We start from the raw sequence: 16102 nt of genomic DNA on the forward strand, positions 1-16102 counted from the left end.
GTCACACACAGCGATGCGTGCTGGCCAGCGGGAGACCAGCGACCAAAGAAATGTCCAGAGGTTTCTTCCAGCGATCAGCGATACCGGCAGGGGGGCCGCTCGCTGATTGCTGTCACACACAGCGATCTCGCTGGTGAGATCGCTGTTACGTCACAAAAGTTGTGACTCAGCAACGATCTCGCTACCGAGATCGCTTAGTGAGACGGGGCCTTAAGAGGTATCTTTTCAGGTTGTGTTTCAAGGCTTAATAGTTTAAGGAAAGTCTGATGGGTTGGGGTAGTGGGAACATGGTGGCACAGGAGACTGTTATCTGAGGTGGACAAATTAGGTGAGCAGATAAGTAGATCTTGTGAGAATGGAAGATTACGTATGGGAAGATGTCTGGAGATTAGGTCAGAGATGTGTGGTAGGGCCTTGGAAGTCATTGTTGGTATTTTGAAATAGACTTTTTGGGCAGTGGGGAGCCATTGGAAATATTGGCAGAAGGCCGGTGCAGAAATGCAACCAGCGGAAAGGTGGAATATTTGGGCAATTTAGTTAAGAATTGACTGGAGGGGTGAGGTGGAAGGTCAAAGAGGAGAATTTTGCGTTCATATCCTTATAAAAATACATATATTAACCTTTTATATAGTGCCAACATATTCTACAGCACTTTACAATTCAATTATTAAAATAACCCAAACTGGATCCCTGCTAGAAAGACATACCTTAATAATAGGACATACTTTAATAATGATGTTGGGAATTAATCTAATTGGCCGAGGTTGAGAATAGCATTGTAGAGAGGGAGTATGTATTTACATATAGTATGAACTTGTCAGGAACTAATGTGACTTATGTTTTCAAAGTTAATTTACTGGGAGCTGTAAAATTTAAAGTAGTTAATGATTTGCTATAAATCTCCCTCCATACATCAGCAGGTTTGTTTCGCATTGAGAGTATTAATGATTGTAACCTCCTTTTGCTCCGTCTTGCCAATTTGGCTTCTTCTGTCTTTGTGTGCTGCTCTTGTTGTCCTTTTGATTTGCTGCTGTCAGGCGACCACCAGACTGTGTGACTATGCCTCATGCTGACAAAACCCAGTTGGATCTTTCCCACCTTCTTACACAATAGAAAGTCTGTGTGGCTACGGGCCTTTAATTACATATAAATGATCTCGGATCCCTGCATTATTGCCGGTAGGATCCCGTCCTTTGAAAAAGGCCAAATAAACTAATATTTCTAGATGTCACCAAGACTGTATTGATGATTGTTCTCATATTTTTGAGCAATTTAATGCACCATATAAGAGAAATATTTAGTGTGTATGTATGTATATATATATATATATATATTTCTATTCTAGTTACTGAAAAATATTTATTCTGGGTTTATTGGATTCTAGTAAGCACTGAGGAATTGTAATCGCTTTTTTTAATTTGATAATATATGTGATTTTTTTTCATTCTAATTCACTTTGGTCAGTGATATTAATTTAAGATTGTGTATCTGTTGATTTGTACATCTGTGACATTTTATTGGATTATAATACCAGGCTCGCTGGGCATTGGCAAACATCCCACAATAAGTACAAAGATAAAAATTTGTTGTTTTGCTTGTAGCTTTTGATACATGTTTTGAGATGTAAAGGGAACCTGTCAAGTGATTCATGCTCATGCTGCCCAAAACGTGTGCGCATTATTCATAGCCTGGATACACGATTGCAGCCAGATATATTATTCTCTGAACTTCTCCAGTGTTTCAGAGAAAATATACTTTAAAGATCCGTCCCTGACCAAATCTTATCAGCACTGCAGCAGATAAGGCCTGTTTCACACATCAGTTTTTTTGGTCAGTCAAAATCCGCTAAAATGGCGGATAACGGATCCGTTCCTCTACTGACCACAACGTTTGGCACCGGACCGTTATTTTAACGGATCCGCCAAAGGAAGAATTTTAAAGGAACTGCTGCCGAGAGAGAATTTTTCAGCCGCCAGAACAGAGTTTAGGGTTAAATTTGCGGCTGAGTGAAGTCTTTCTGGCATGCGCCGTGAGAAATGCGGATCCGGCAGCCCAAAAAAACGTTGCATGGTCCGTTGGGGCATGTCGGTGGACGTCAAAATTTTGGCGGATCCGCAAAAAAACGGATCCAACGGATGGCCATCCATCAAGATCCGCCGGTAATGCAACTCAATGGGAAAAAAAATGGATCCACCAAGAAAAATGGCAGATCCATTTTTTTTGCAAAACGGCGGATTTTGACTGATGGACACAAACGGATGTGTTAAACAGGCCTAATTGACATGTCTCTCCCTTGCATGTACATTGGAAGAGACCTGTCAGTCACTTTCAGGTGCGCTAGGAAGAGCCAGCTGGGGGCAGAGTCGATCCAGCCTTGTCTCTAGCTATGGTCCCCAGCCAAATCTTCAAAGGATATTGGAGTGGAGAGAAGAGAAGATAAGATGTTTTTAGGCCAGTCTCACACCCTGAGGTTTACAAATGAGCCTCAGACTATATTCAAATATTCTCTTCCGAGAGGAAAATGTCTAGAACACTAATCCCACCTATGAGCAGCCCTAAAAGACCATATCCATACTTTAACAAGCCTTGCCATATGATAGGATAAAAAGTTAAAACAGACACTCCACGTCAGACTACGTTGACTTGGCAATTGCAATGGACTTATTTTGTCTCATTTTTACTGGTTTTCACCTGTTTTTCATTTGCGCCTTATTGTTCTTGAAATATGTTCCTTTTTAAAGTCTGTTTTATGAGTTCGGATTGCCATGGGTTTACCACGACAGAGAGGGGCTGGAAGACTGTGGTGTCTGATTTCACGTACCCCTTCACTGATTAGAAGTACTTCACCATCATATTTAATAATGCAGGTTTCTGATAGCAGTGCAGCGGTTAATCTGTTCAGTTGAGAGCTCATGGAGCTTTCCTGTTTTTATGATCTCAGCTTTTCAGTGTTGGCGATTCCCCACTGCTATATATACTCACCTCTGGCAATCAGGGATTGCCAGTGTTACTTTCATACTGCCTGGTTCTGGAGTTAGAGTTGTTGGTTATTTGAGGAGACATTTGGGGTGTTGTTGAGAAGACTGTTGCTTGGTGATTTGTCTGAGTGTATATCCTCATCCTCTTCTATTTTTTTTCCTTCTTTTACTACCCAGTGTTTCACCCTGTTGTTTGTGAGTGCATATTTGTATGATTGGTATTTTCATGTATCCCTTTACGTCTTCCGTTAGTTGGGTTTGTGCATTCTTATACAATACAACTCCCCACTTCTCTAGGTGGGGGAGGGGACAGATAAGGGCTGATTTAGGAGCTCAGCAAAGCACATGGCCCCGGCATCTTCACCATCAGAAGAAATCAGAGGAATAGGGATAGTTAAGGTGCCCCTAACTTTAGGGATAGGGAAGGAGCCCCTAGACCCCAGATATCCTGCAGTGCCGTGACACAGATTTCTTTTCATGTTTGTCAAAAAGGGCAGAGTACAGGGTTTGGGCTTTTTAGATGTTATTTATTTCACCAATTGTAACTTTTCAAAAAGTTGCAAACTATTGCAAAAATTTACTCCAGCCCCACCCAGAGGGATTATATATATGCTTAAAGTTGCTTAAAGTTTTTAGAGAAATTAGGTGACATTTTAGGGGAGCATGCATTTTTTTGCAAAAAGAAGTTGCAAAATAGGTTAAATACAAAAATAAAGAGCATATGCCTGATATTTTTAAGAATTTGATTTAAACCACAGCAAAGAATACCTTCGTCAGCTGATACATGCTGCCCAAATCTTGGGCAGCATGTATCAGTCACTGGCTGAGCGATCACAGCCATGTATATGTTTAATAGCCGCTGGCGACCGATCGGCACTATTGACTAGTTGTACAGGCGGGTCTCCAGCGGCTTCTCCCCACCCATTGACAGTGACTGATAAGTCTCTGCCTATACGCGCATAGAGTGACTGCAGACTTGTCATTCTAGACTCAACAACTCCTTTAAAAACTATGAAACAAGGCAAAGATATTTCTTTATCCAGTTTGAGTTACGAGGTTAGCGTCTCAAGGGGGCTGGCCCACAATAGCATACTAATCACCTGTTGACTGTTGAGACCTCGATTGATCAGTGATGAGCAGCCTAATCTATCCTGTGGACCGTAAATTGTTATGGCGGGCCAACCCCTTTGACTTGATGCAAGATTTAGAGTAGATATCATCAGGGAGCCCCGAGCAGCCTTGTAAGAGAATAGAGGAAAAATTCCACAAAATTATTTTTTGAAATCTGTTCACCTTATAGCAGGTGAAATAAATATTGGACATGTCACCAATTTCATAAGAAAATATTTTTTTAAAGAATGCTATTGACATGAAATTTTCACCAGATGTTGGGAACAACTGATACAGTCCACTCAGGCAAAGAAATTAAATCATAATGTCCAAAAATTAAGTTATGTGTAATAATGAAAAATGACAGAGGGAAAAAGTATTGAACACATTTACTGAAATTTATTCAATACTTCATACGACAGCATTTGTTGGTGATGACAGCTTCAAGACGCCTCCTGTATGGAGAAATTAGTCTCATGCATTGCTCAGGTGTGATTTTGGCTCATTCGTCCACACAAACTCTTTTCAAATCCTGAAGGTTCCGTGTGCTCCTTCTATCAACTAAGCTTTATTTCCTTCCACAAATTTTCTATTGTATTCAGCTCAGGTGATTGGCTAGGTCATTCTAGCAGCTTTATTTTCTTTCTCTTAAACCAATTGAGTGTTTCCTTGGCTGTATGTTGTGTTTGGGATCATTTTCTTGCTGAAATGTTCACCCTGGTTTCATCTTCATCATCTTGGTAGATGGCAGGAGATTTTTATCAAGAATGTCTCAGTATATTTGTCCATTCATCCTTCCTTCAATGACATAAAGTTTGCCAGTGCCATATGCAGGTTGGTAATATGCAGTGCCTTTTGACTTCCAAAGAGTTCATTTTTTTCATTTCACATGAATAGACTATATTCTCTCAGTATCTCACAGGCTTGATGTTGAGCAAACTTTAACCTCTTAAAGACCTATAATTTGATCAGCTGTCATGTACTCCTAACAGCTGCAGGTGGAATCGCAATCCACCTGCTGCTGTTAACATGTTAAATGCCGCTGTCAGTCTCTGACAGCGGCAATTATCATCGCGCCGAAAGCAAGTCACAAACCGCGCCCCTGTCACATGATCGTGGAGCGTCGATTGGTTAACATGAAAAAGGGGGGTCTGCAGAAGACCTTTGTGCTTGTCGTAGCAGATGGTGATTTTTGTTACATGTAGCAGGGCTGAAGCACTGCTGTGTGTAGCACAAGTGATCAGACAATCGCAGCTTCAAGTCTTCTAAGGAGACTATTGAAGCAAGTAAAAAGTATTAAAAACTTTTTTAAAAATCTATAAAAAATAAACGTCCAAATCATCCCCCTTTTGCTATATTCAAAATAAAAGAATAAAAAATACACATTTTGTGTCTGAAATATAAAATTAATTACGGTAATCTGTTCAGTAAATGGCGTATGGAGAAAAAAAATCAGAACACCAGAATTACTTTGCAATAACACATAATAACAGGCGATCAAATCATATCTAACCCAAATTGGTATCAATAAAATTGTCAGTTTAGTGCACAAAAAATAAGCCCTCACCCAGATCCAGAGAAATGGAGACACTACGGGTCATGGAATATGGCGCCATTATATTATTTTATTGTTTACAAATTTTAGAATTTTTTGCACCAAAAAAAAGAACCTATACATGTTTGGCATCGGTGAACTCGTATTGACCTGGCTCATCATAATGGCAGGTCAGAAAACAAAAAACAATTGTGGAATTGCATTTTTTGCAATTTCACCACACTTGGAACTTCTTTTCCTGTTTTCCAGTACACTATGTGGTAAAATAGATGTCATTCAAAAGTAAAACTTGTCCTGCAAAAGACAAGCCCTCACACGGCCATGTTGGCGGAAAAATAAAGTCTTGGCTTTTGGAAGAAGGGGAGCAAAACATGAAAATGCAAAAACTGAAAATCCCAAGGTCGTGAAGGGGTTAGACTTGCTTGAACATACTTTTTTTCCAGTCTTGCAGTGTGGTGAGCGTGATACATGTCATGGAGGTTGAGTGCATTACTTATTGTTTTCTTTGAAACAATTGTACCTGCTGTTTCCAGGTCTTTCTGTAGCTCTCCATAGATGGTCCTTGGCCCTTGAACAACTCTTCTGATAATTCTTTTAATGTCTCTGTCTGAGATCTTGCAGGGAAGCAGCTGGTTGTGGCCGGTGCTGAAATAATGCTCTTTCTACTTTCGGATTATGCCTAAACAGTGCTCGCTGGAATTTTCAGTACTTTAGAAATTTGTCTGTAGCCAATGCCATCAGTATGTTTTGCAACAATAAGGTTGCGAAGGTTTTGAGAAGGCTCACTGATTATATTCAATACTTATTTCACTTAATGTATCTAAGGAAAAAGTGACAGCTCTTACTGTTGACTACTGGGTATTTGCACCCTAGTTGAGCACCACTTTTAAGAGGTTATTAGAATGTGTTGACTGATTTATTATATTTTACACCATATGTATCTCATTTTTTGTATTGTATGCAATTTACGAATACAAATCCTAATAAAATGAAGTTAATGCCATTATTTTACTTTATTTTTCAGAAACCCCAAAGCAGATAATCAAAAAATTTACAAAAAGATCAATAATGATTCTTCCCTCAGAATACAAAACTTATCCGTCCTGGTGAAACAAATCAAGTCTTTTTATCAGGTAATTATTTTTTCTTCTTCTTTACATTATTTTACTGGCAGCTATCCTTATCATTTATAATGAAATGGAATCTGTAACCCACCTGTGGCGCCACTGAGGGTTCAGTCGCCACAGAGGTACGGTGATGACACCTGACCACACTCCAACACCTGCATCCCACACAACACAGTAGTGTAGCAAAGCACCCTTTGGTGGCTCCCTGCTTGTAACACGAATCGTGCTGGGAGGCGGGTGGAGTTAGTTGGCACCAAAAGAGCCGGAGGAGTTTAGGATTTGGGCAGTCTGACAGAGTCAGTGGAGGAGTGAAGATCCCCTGAGTGGGATGGATGAAGGAAGTGCTGCAGCCGACCTCAGTGACCTGGGTCCGCTGGCACAGGAGAGGAACATTGATGGAAAGCCTGACTCTCTCCATAAGAAGGAAGGATTAGTATGGAATGTAAGGCGAGGAGAACTAAGGTATAGTGTAAGAGCACAACCCTTCCCAAGTTCACAGTGCAAGGCCGGGGTCCGGTCCCCGAGGTTGTATGGATACTAATGTGTTATGATTGAGTCACTGTAGGAGGCAAAAACAGAAATGCTAGCTAAGTCCAGAAAACCAGAGAGGTTGGCAGCTATCGGATTGCAGACCCCTGAACCTATTAACACAACTAGCAGTAGCCGTGGGGGGTTCCTACGATGCCCTAGACCCCTCGATCACAGCCGGAGAATTAAATAGCCTAAAGGCAGAAAGGGAAATCTAAACTGCCCCAGAGCAGACCCCAAAGCAAAAGGCAGCCCCCCACATATAATGACGGTGAAGCAAGAAGAAAGAACACAACACAGACAGAAAGATAGACTGAGCAAAGACGGGGCCCAAGCTAACTAGATAGGAAAGGACAGGAAGGCTGCTGTCTGCAATCCGTGAAAAACCCTATGAAAATAAGAGCCAACAGACTGACAGTGAAAAAGGCCCTGAAGACGCTAGGCTTCAAAAAGACTATGTCAGTACTCAGGAATATTCTGAAGACAGAGCAACAGGCAAAAGAAGAATCAGCTCACCCCAGCAGGGAATAGCAGAATCCAGAAAAGCAAGGCAAACAAAAACAAAACACAAATGCTAAAAGGCAAAGCAGAAAAATTAGCTTTAGAGGAGCAGGAATCAGACTGGTTTCCTAGAAGTCCACAGAGAAATCACCCGCAGGGCATAAGGGCGTCGGCAGCCTTATATCCAGTCCGTGACTCCACTCAGCCAGTCATCATCATTAGACTCAGGTGCCTGATAATCAGGCTCATTACCTTCCTTTACCAGAATTGGGAGTTCACCAGACCTCAGTGACGAAGGGGAAAATGAACTCACAACAGTACCTCCCCCTTGAGGAGGGGTCACCGAACCCTCAACCACGCCACCAGGGCGATCAGGGTGAGCCCGATGAAAGGCACGCACCATTCTTTTGGCATGAATATCAGAGGCAGAGACCCAGGAATTATCCTCCTGACCATAACCCTTCCACTTAACCAAATACTGGAGTCTCCGTCTAGCCAGACGGGAATCCAGTATTTTCTCTACCTCATATTCCATGTTACCTTCAACCAATACAGGGTCCGGAGGTGCCACCTCAGGAACAACTGGTTCAAACAAACCTCTTCAACAAGGACTTATGGAACACATTATGGATTTTAAATGTGACAGGGAGAGCCAAACGAAAAGAGACCGGATTAATAATCTCCAAAATCTTGTAAGGTCCAATAAGTGTAGGCTTAAACTTAGGAGAAGCCACCTTCATAGCAATATTTTTTGATGATAACCACACCATATCACCAATCTTAAACTGGGGACCAATGGTCCTATGTCGATTGGAAAACCGCTGGGCCTTTTCCTGGGAGAGAGATAACTTATCCACCACTTGGTCCCAGATTTGGTGCATTCTCTCCACCACAGTGTCAACACCTGGGCAGGCAGAAGGCTCCACCTGCCCTGAAGAAAATCGAGGATGAAACCCAAAGTTACAAAAAAAAGGTGACATCAAAGTGGCAGAACTAGCTCTATTATTTAAAGCAAATTCGGCCAAGGGCAAAAATGAAACCCAATCATCCTGATCAGCGGAAATAAAACATCTCAAATACGACTCCAAGGTCTGGTTTGTTCTCTCTGTCTGCCCATTGGTCTGAGGGTGAAAAGCAGAGGAGAAGGACAACTGAATTCCCAGCTTGGAACAGAAAGTCCTCCAAAATCTAGACACAAACTGAACTCCTCTGTCAGACACAATGTTCTCAGGAATCCCGTGCAAGCGAACCACCTGTTGCAAAAACAGGGGCACCAACTCCGAGGAAGACGGCAACTTAGGGAGTGGTACAAGATGAACCATCTTAGAGAACCTATCACAAATCACCCAAATAACAGTCATTCTTTGAGAGACCGGCATATCAGAGATGAAATCCATTGACATATGGGTCCATGGCCTCCTGGGGACCGGCAAAGGCATCAACAACCCACTAGAGCGAGAACAAGATTTAGACCGGGAGCAAGTCCCACAAGACTGCACAAAATTCCTGACATCATGAGACAAGGTGGGCCACCAAAAAGAGCGACTCACCAGATCTCTAGTACCAAAAATACCTGGATGACCAGCCAATGCAGAGCAATGAACTTCAGACATCACTCTCTTCTTCCACTGGTCAGGAACATACAACTTTCCACTGGGACAACGCTCAGGTTTGTCCTCCTGGAACTCTTGCAGAGCAAGTCTCAAATCAGGCGAGATGGCAGAAAGAACTACCCCTTCGCCTAAGATGGTAGCAGGCTTGGTCACCACAGGAGAATCAGCAAAGAAGCTCCTAGAGAGGGCGTCTGCCTTGACATTCTTAGTTCCAGGAAGAAAAGAGACCACAAAATCAAAACGTGTAAAAAACAAGGCCCACCTAGCCTGTCTAGGGTTCAAGCGTTTAGCCGACTCTAGGTAAATCAAATTCTTGTGGTCAGTGAGGACCACAACTTGATGTTTAGCTCCCTCCAACCAATGTCTCCACTCCTCAAATGCCCATTTCATGGCCAACAGTTCCCGATTCCCCACATCATAGTTACGTTCAGATGGAGAGAACTTTCGGGAAAAGAAAGCACAGGGATTCATTTTAGATGTTACAGGATCCTTTTGGGACAAAACAGCTCCTCCACCAATCTCAGAAGCATCCACCTCTACTTGGAACGGGAGTGAGACATCAGGTTGCCGCAAAACCGGGGCGGAGGTAAATCTTCGCTTCAGCTCCTGAAAGGAAGCAACAGCCTCTGGAGACCAATTCAACACATCAGCACCCTTCTTAGTCAGATCAGTCAATGGCTTGGCAATACTAGAAAATTTTGCTATAAATTTCCGATAAAAATTAGCAAAACCCAAAAACTTCTGGAGGGCCTTCAAAGAAGTGGGCTGAACCCAATCATAAATGGCCTGTACCTTGGCCGGGTCCATTTCAATAGTTAATGGAGACAAAATAAATCCCAAAAATGAAATCCTCTGTACTCCAAAAAGGCATTTCGATCCTTTGACATACAGGGAATTCTCCCTCAAGATCTGGAACACAGTCCGAATATGTTCCACATGAGAATCCCAATCCTTGGAGAAGATCAAAATATCATCCAGATAGATAATCAAAAATTTATCGACAAAGTCTCGGAAAATATCGTTCATGAAGCACTGGAAGACAGAAGGGGCATTAGTGAGCCCAAAAGGCATCACCAGGTACTCAAAATGTCCCTCCGGAGTATTAAATGCCGTCTTCCATTCATCCCCCTGCTTAATGCGGATAAGATTATACGCCCCCTGAGGTCAAGCTTGGTAAACCAACAAGCACCTCTAACTCTAGAGAATAGATCCGAAATCAGGGGTAACGGATACTGATATTTAATAGTAATTTTGTTGAGGGCACGATAATCAATACAAGGCCTTAAAGAACCATCCTTTTTGGCCACAAAAAAAAAAACCGGCACGTAAGGGTGAAGAGGATGGTCTAATATGACCCTTCTCCAACGCCTCCTTAATATAGGACCGCATAGCCTCGTGCTCGGGTACAGATAAATTGAAGAGCCGACCCTTGGGAAATTTACACCCCGGGCTCAGTTCAATTGCACAGTCATAACTCCTATGAGGAGGCAAGGACGCAGACTCATTCTCACTAAATACATCATAAAAGTCCGCCAAATAGTCAGGAACATCATGCGACTGAGGAGAGGTGGAAAAAAACGGAGCCTCACTACAGGCACACCGACAACCCCAACTCACCACAGACACAGATTTCCAATCCAAGACTGGATTATGAATTTGCAAACCCCAGAACAACGGCATCATGCAGACCATGTAACACCAAAAATCTGCAATTTTCTTGATGGTCTGGGGCGACCCGCATGACCACCTGGGTCCAAAACTGAGGTTTATTTTTTGCCAAAGGAGTAGCATCAATCCCCCTCAAAGGGATAGGCGTCTGCAGAGGTGTCATCGGAAATCCACAACGTTTAGCAAAATCTAAGTCCATTAGGTTTAGCGCTGCTCCCGAATCCACAAAAGCCTTGGCGGAAAATGTGGACAGGGAGCAGATCAGAGTAATTGCCAGAAGAAACTTAGGTTGAACACCACCAACAGAAAACGTGTGTGCAAAGCGTTTCTCTCATTTAGGACAAACAGAAATAATATGCGAGGCATCTCCACAGAAAAAACACAGCTTATTACGCCTTCTGAACTCCTGACATTGCGCCTTAGACAAAACTCTATCACATTGCATAGGTTCAGACGTCTGTTCTACCGGTGGCAACACCTCTCGTGCAATCCTGCGTTTACGTAAACGCCGATCAACCTGAATGGCTAATGACATAGAATCGTCCAGACCAGAGGGAACAGGAAATCCCACCATAGTATCTTTTACGGCTTCTGACAAACCCTTCCGAAAGAGAGCAGCCAAGGCATTATCATTCCAGGTAGTAAGGACCGCCCACTGTTGGAACTTTTGACAGTACAACTCTGCAGAATCTCGACCCTGGTTCAATGCCAACAGTGTCTTTTCAGCCTGATCAATAGCATTAGGTTTGTCATACAACAACCTCAAGGCTTGAAAGAATGCGTTCACATTAGTCAGAATAGGATCATCTGGTTTCAAAGAAAATGCCCAATCCTGGGGATCGCCACGCAGCAAAGAGATGACAATTTTAACCTGCTGCGCGGAGCTCCCTGACGAGTTAGGCTTCAAGGCAAAAAATAATTTACAATTATTTTTGAAACTCAAAAATTTAGATCGATCCCCAAAAAATACATCAGGTGTAGGGATCTTTGGTTCAACAGCATGCGAACGAGCAAGGTAGGCAGAAATTCCCCACACTAACGCAGCGAGCTGCTCCACACGATCAGACAATTGCTTTATTTCCATTGAGAGAAAAAAAAAAAATTCCCCCAACGGCCTCAGAGATATAGAGGAAAGAATATACACACTTTTTTTTTTTTTTTAAACACAATTCTTTCCTGCTATTGAGTACCCTAGGATCTGCGGTATGGCGGGTGATTCTGTTATGATTGAGTCACCGTAGGAGGCAAAAACAGAAATGCTAGCTAAGTCCAGAAAACCAGAGAGGTTGGCAGCTATCGGATTGCAGACCCCTGAACCTATCAACACAACTAGCAGTAGCCGTGGGGGTTCCTACGATGCCCTAGACCCCTCGAACACAGCCGGAGAATTAAATAGCCTAAAGACAGAAAGGGAATTCTAAACTGCCCCAGAGCAGACCCCAAAGCAAAAGGCAGCCCCCCACATATAATGACGGTGAAGCAAGAAGAAAGAACACAACACAGACAGAAAGATAGACTGAGCAAAGACGGGACCCAAGCTAACTAGATAGGAAAGGACAGGAAGGCTGCTGTCTGCAATCTGTGAAAAACCCTATGAAAAATAAGAGCCAACAGACTGACAGTGAAAAAGGCCCTGAAGACGCTAGGCTTCAAAAAGACTATGTCAGTACTCAGGAATATTCTGAAGACAGAGCAACAGGCAAAAGAAGAATCAGCTCACCCCAGCAGGGAACGGCAGAATCCAGAAAAGCAAGGCAAACAAAAACAAAACACAAATGCTAAAAGGCAAAGCAGAAAAATTAGCTTTAGAGGAGCAGGAATCAGACTGGTTTCCTAGAAGTCCACAGAGAAATCACCCGCAGGGCAGAAGGGCGTCGGCAGCCTTATATCCAGTCCGTGACTCCACTCAGCCAGTAATCATCATTAGACTCAGGTGCCTGATAATCAGGCTCATTACCTTCCTTTACCAGAATAGGGCGTTCACCAGACCTCAGTGACGAAGGGGAAAATGAACTCACAACACTAATGGTCCTGCAGCAGACACCGGAGGAATAGAAGTTGTCACCACTTTATTCCCACACCAGAATTTGGGGGCACAACAGCAACGAGAGTGAGCAAGGAGTCCCCAAAGCAGGCAACTTGCCGTACAAGTAGAGTTCATAGGAGCATCTGACAGGAGGAACTCCAGTGTAATTCAGTACGGAGAGTACTTCACTATAGGCGCAAAAGGGAGACGTTCAGAAAAGGCACATATGTTGGCGGAGTGTTGGAAGGGAGTACTTCATCTTGCCTGGAAGTTGGCTGGGCCCTGGACCTGGAGGACACAGCACGGATGCAGGCACCTGTATGCACAACAGACTGTGAGTAAAGCTTTGGAACTACATGCCCTGGTGTCCTCCGCTTATTCCTGCGCCAACCCACTCAGCACTGCTACATCTTTGTGCCTAACACTACACCATCCATGTCTCTCTCCCCTCGCCATCACTTCATCTACTCTGCCCTGGGACTACAGCCCTACCTGTGGAGGGCCACGCCATCATTGCTGCACTACACCATCTGTCCCAGAGGATCTGCTTGCAGCGTTGGCTTAACATCTCCATTGCCGAACACCACAGGTGGCGTCACAAATCATTTCCTAATAAACTTTATTCCAGCACTTAAATCATTCCCTTTTACATGGGCGCCCAGGGCCACGGACCGGGTCACTGCTACTGTTACACTTCCCTCTGAGATACCGGCCCGATACCGAGTACCCCACAGCCCTGGGAGGGCGACCCACACCCCCTGGATGATTTTGATCTATTACTATGGGCATACAGGTAATAAAATGGTTAAACCAGTCTTACTTGTATGCCTCATAGCTGCAGTGTAGATGTTGAGAAATTAAATTAAATTAATCATGCTTTATACTTATGATTTCTTCCAGGTTCTGGGGCATGCGGTACCTGGAAAAAATCCCTGCCTCTTGGCTTCATTATAATGGTACCCCCTCCCATGCATGACACACTGACCTGTTCGTCATTGTAATCCCGCGCATGTGCACGGTTACGCGAACCTTGTTCGCCCTCCTATGAGCAGTGTCTGCATTGATCTTCTGCGCAGGGATAATGAGTCCCTGCGCAGTATCAGAGAATTGCCAGTGCCTGTGCAGAAGATCAATGCAGACACTGCCCATAAAAGGGTGGACAGTGTTCGCATAACCGTGAGCATGCATGATGCATGCGTGGGTTTACAGCGCTGAACAGGTCAGTGTGCTGTTGATCTTTAGTTGTAGTTTTCATTTAATGAGATTCTCGTGCTTCGGGGCGGCCTGGGGGGGTCTTTTTGTGGTGCTCTGCTTAAATATTAATCTGTATGGCTTATGTTAGGTCAGTGATCCTTCAAAATGATCTTAGTCAGAATGGCGTCGGCGGCCACGTCTGCACAGTAGCATCTATCACATTCCGATAGTTGCTACTGTGCAGGCGCCACCACCATTTTGGCAGAGAAAAAAAATGAGGCTTCATCAAGATGTCATGGGCGGTGCCTGGACAGTAGCATTTATCAGAAAAAAAAAAAGATCCATCAACATGGCGCCAGCATCTATTGGAACAATGTTACTGTGCAGGCACCATCTTGATGAAGCCTAATTTTTTTTTCTCTGCCAAAATGATGCCGATGTCTACAGAGTAGCATCTATTGGAACAAGACAGATGATACTGTGCAGGCGTGGCCGCTGGCGCCATTTTGATTAAGATATTTTTTCCTTTTTTTTTTAAACACTATATGTCTAAATAAAACAAAAATATACATATTATCCATCGCATCATGTTACATCGCCGGTGCCTACCTGTTGAATGTGAATTTTTTTTTTAAACCATATTATATTCAGTAAGTAAAATAGGGGGCAGGTCACTGAGGGATCACTGACCTGTCATCAGCCAGATGAATAGCTAAGCAGAGCACCACCTGAAACACCCCCCACAGGCCGCCCCGAAGCACGAGAATCTCATAACTGAAAATTGCAAATGCAGATTAAACAACAACCACAAGACGGATTTCATCAACCCAGGTATCATTTCAATCAGTATAACGGCGCCGACCTGATACTGTCTGTAGGTTACTGTGCACAATCCTGCTGACAGGTTCCCTTTTAAGAACCCTTGGGAACCTGGGTGGACTCGGTCCACCAGAGTAAGAGGAACTTGTTGGATAAGAGATGTGATAAGATTTCCCCTATAATGTCCTACATACTACTATTTGCAGTTTTACTATTAGTATACACTTCATTTTTGCTTGCTATTATGCATACATTTTGATGGAAGAGAAATTCAACTTATTTTATAAGATACTAAAAATTATGTCAAGTCGACTTCTCAGAAATCCTTGAGCGAAAATTTTCATAAACAATGTAAATGTTTTTGCTTATAATTTGAATAATAAAACTGCTCCTTAAGGTGAAAATGGACGACTGTATTGTAGTTTTTATTTTTCAAGAAAAAATTGATTTGAATAAGAAAAATTTAAAGAGGTATTTCCAATATTTTTATATTGATCACCTATCATTAGCATAGATCATCAAAATAAGATGGTGGAGGTCCGACACCAGACAATTCCACCTATCATCTGTTTTCACTTCTGGTGATTGGAAGAATGTACAAACAGTTTAACTCCATATACTGTTTAGTGACCAGAATGCAAATCAGCTTCTTTTGTAAAGAAAGGGAGACACATAGCTCTGTATAGGATCTGTGCAGAAAATGATAGGACACTTTAACCCCTTCACGACATCCGCTCTACTAGTACTGCACATGCCGTGTCTTCCCCTTTTGATTTGGGCTCCTGCGGTGAGCCCACATCTTTTCCGGGACTTGTCAGCTGTTTTCAACAGCCTATATGTGCCTGGAACAGCCACGGGTGGAATCGCGATCCACCCGCAGTGGTTAACCCGTTAAATGCCACTGTCAAACTCTGACAGCGGCATTTAACACGCGCTTCCGGCAATGGCATTGGAAATCCGCCCATTAAATTACCCCGGTCACG

At 43.1% G+C, this 16102-nt stretch overlaps 1 protein-coding gene across 8 annotated transcripts in view; it reads left to right on the forward strand.

The window, feature by feature from the left end:
• CCDC88A (coiled-coil domain containing 88A) overlaps positions 1-16102 on the forward strand; it is a 276380-nt gene that overhangs the window by 80328 nt on the left and 179950 nt on the right. For all 8 annotated transcript variants that reach the window (XM_073553887.1, XM_073553894.1, XM_073553893.1 and 5 more), the window contains one exon: positions 6668-6776. In XM_073553887.1, coding sequence (XP_073409988.1) covers positions 6668-6776 — 109 coding nt within the window. The remainder of the gene's footprint in view (positions 1-6667; positions 6777-16102) is intronic.

The sequence above is a fragment of the Dendrobates tinctorius genome, unplaced genomic scaffold, assembly GCF_039654945.1.
Source record: "Dendrobates tinctorius isolate UK_male_01 unplaced genomic scaffold, ASM3965494v1 ptg000203l, whole genome shotgun sequence".
Lineage (NCBI taxonomy): Eukaryota > Metazoa > Chordata > Amphibia > Anura > Dendrobatidae > Dendrobates > Dendrobates tinctorius.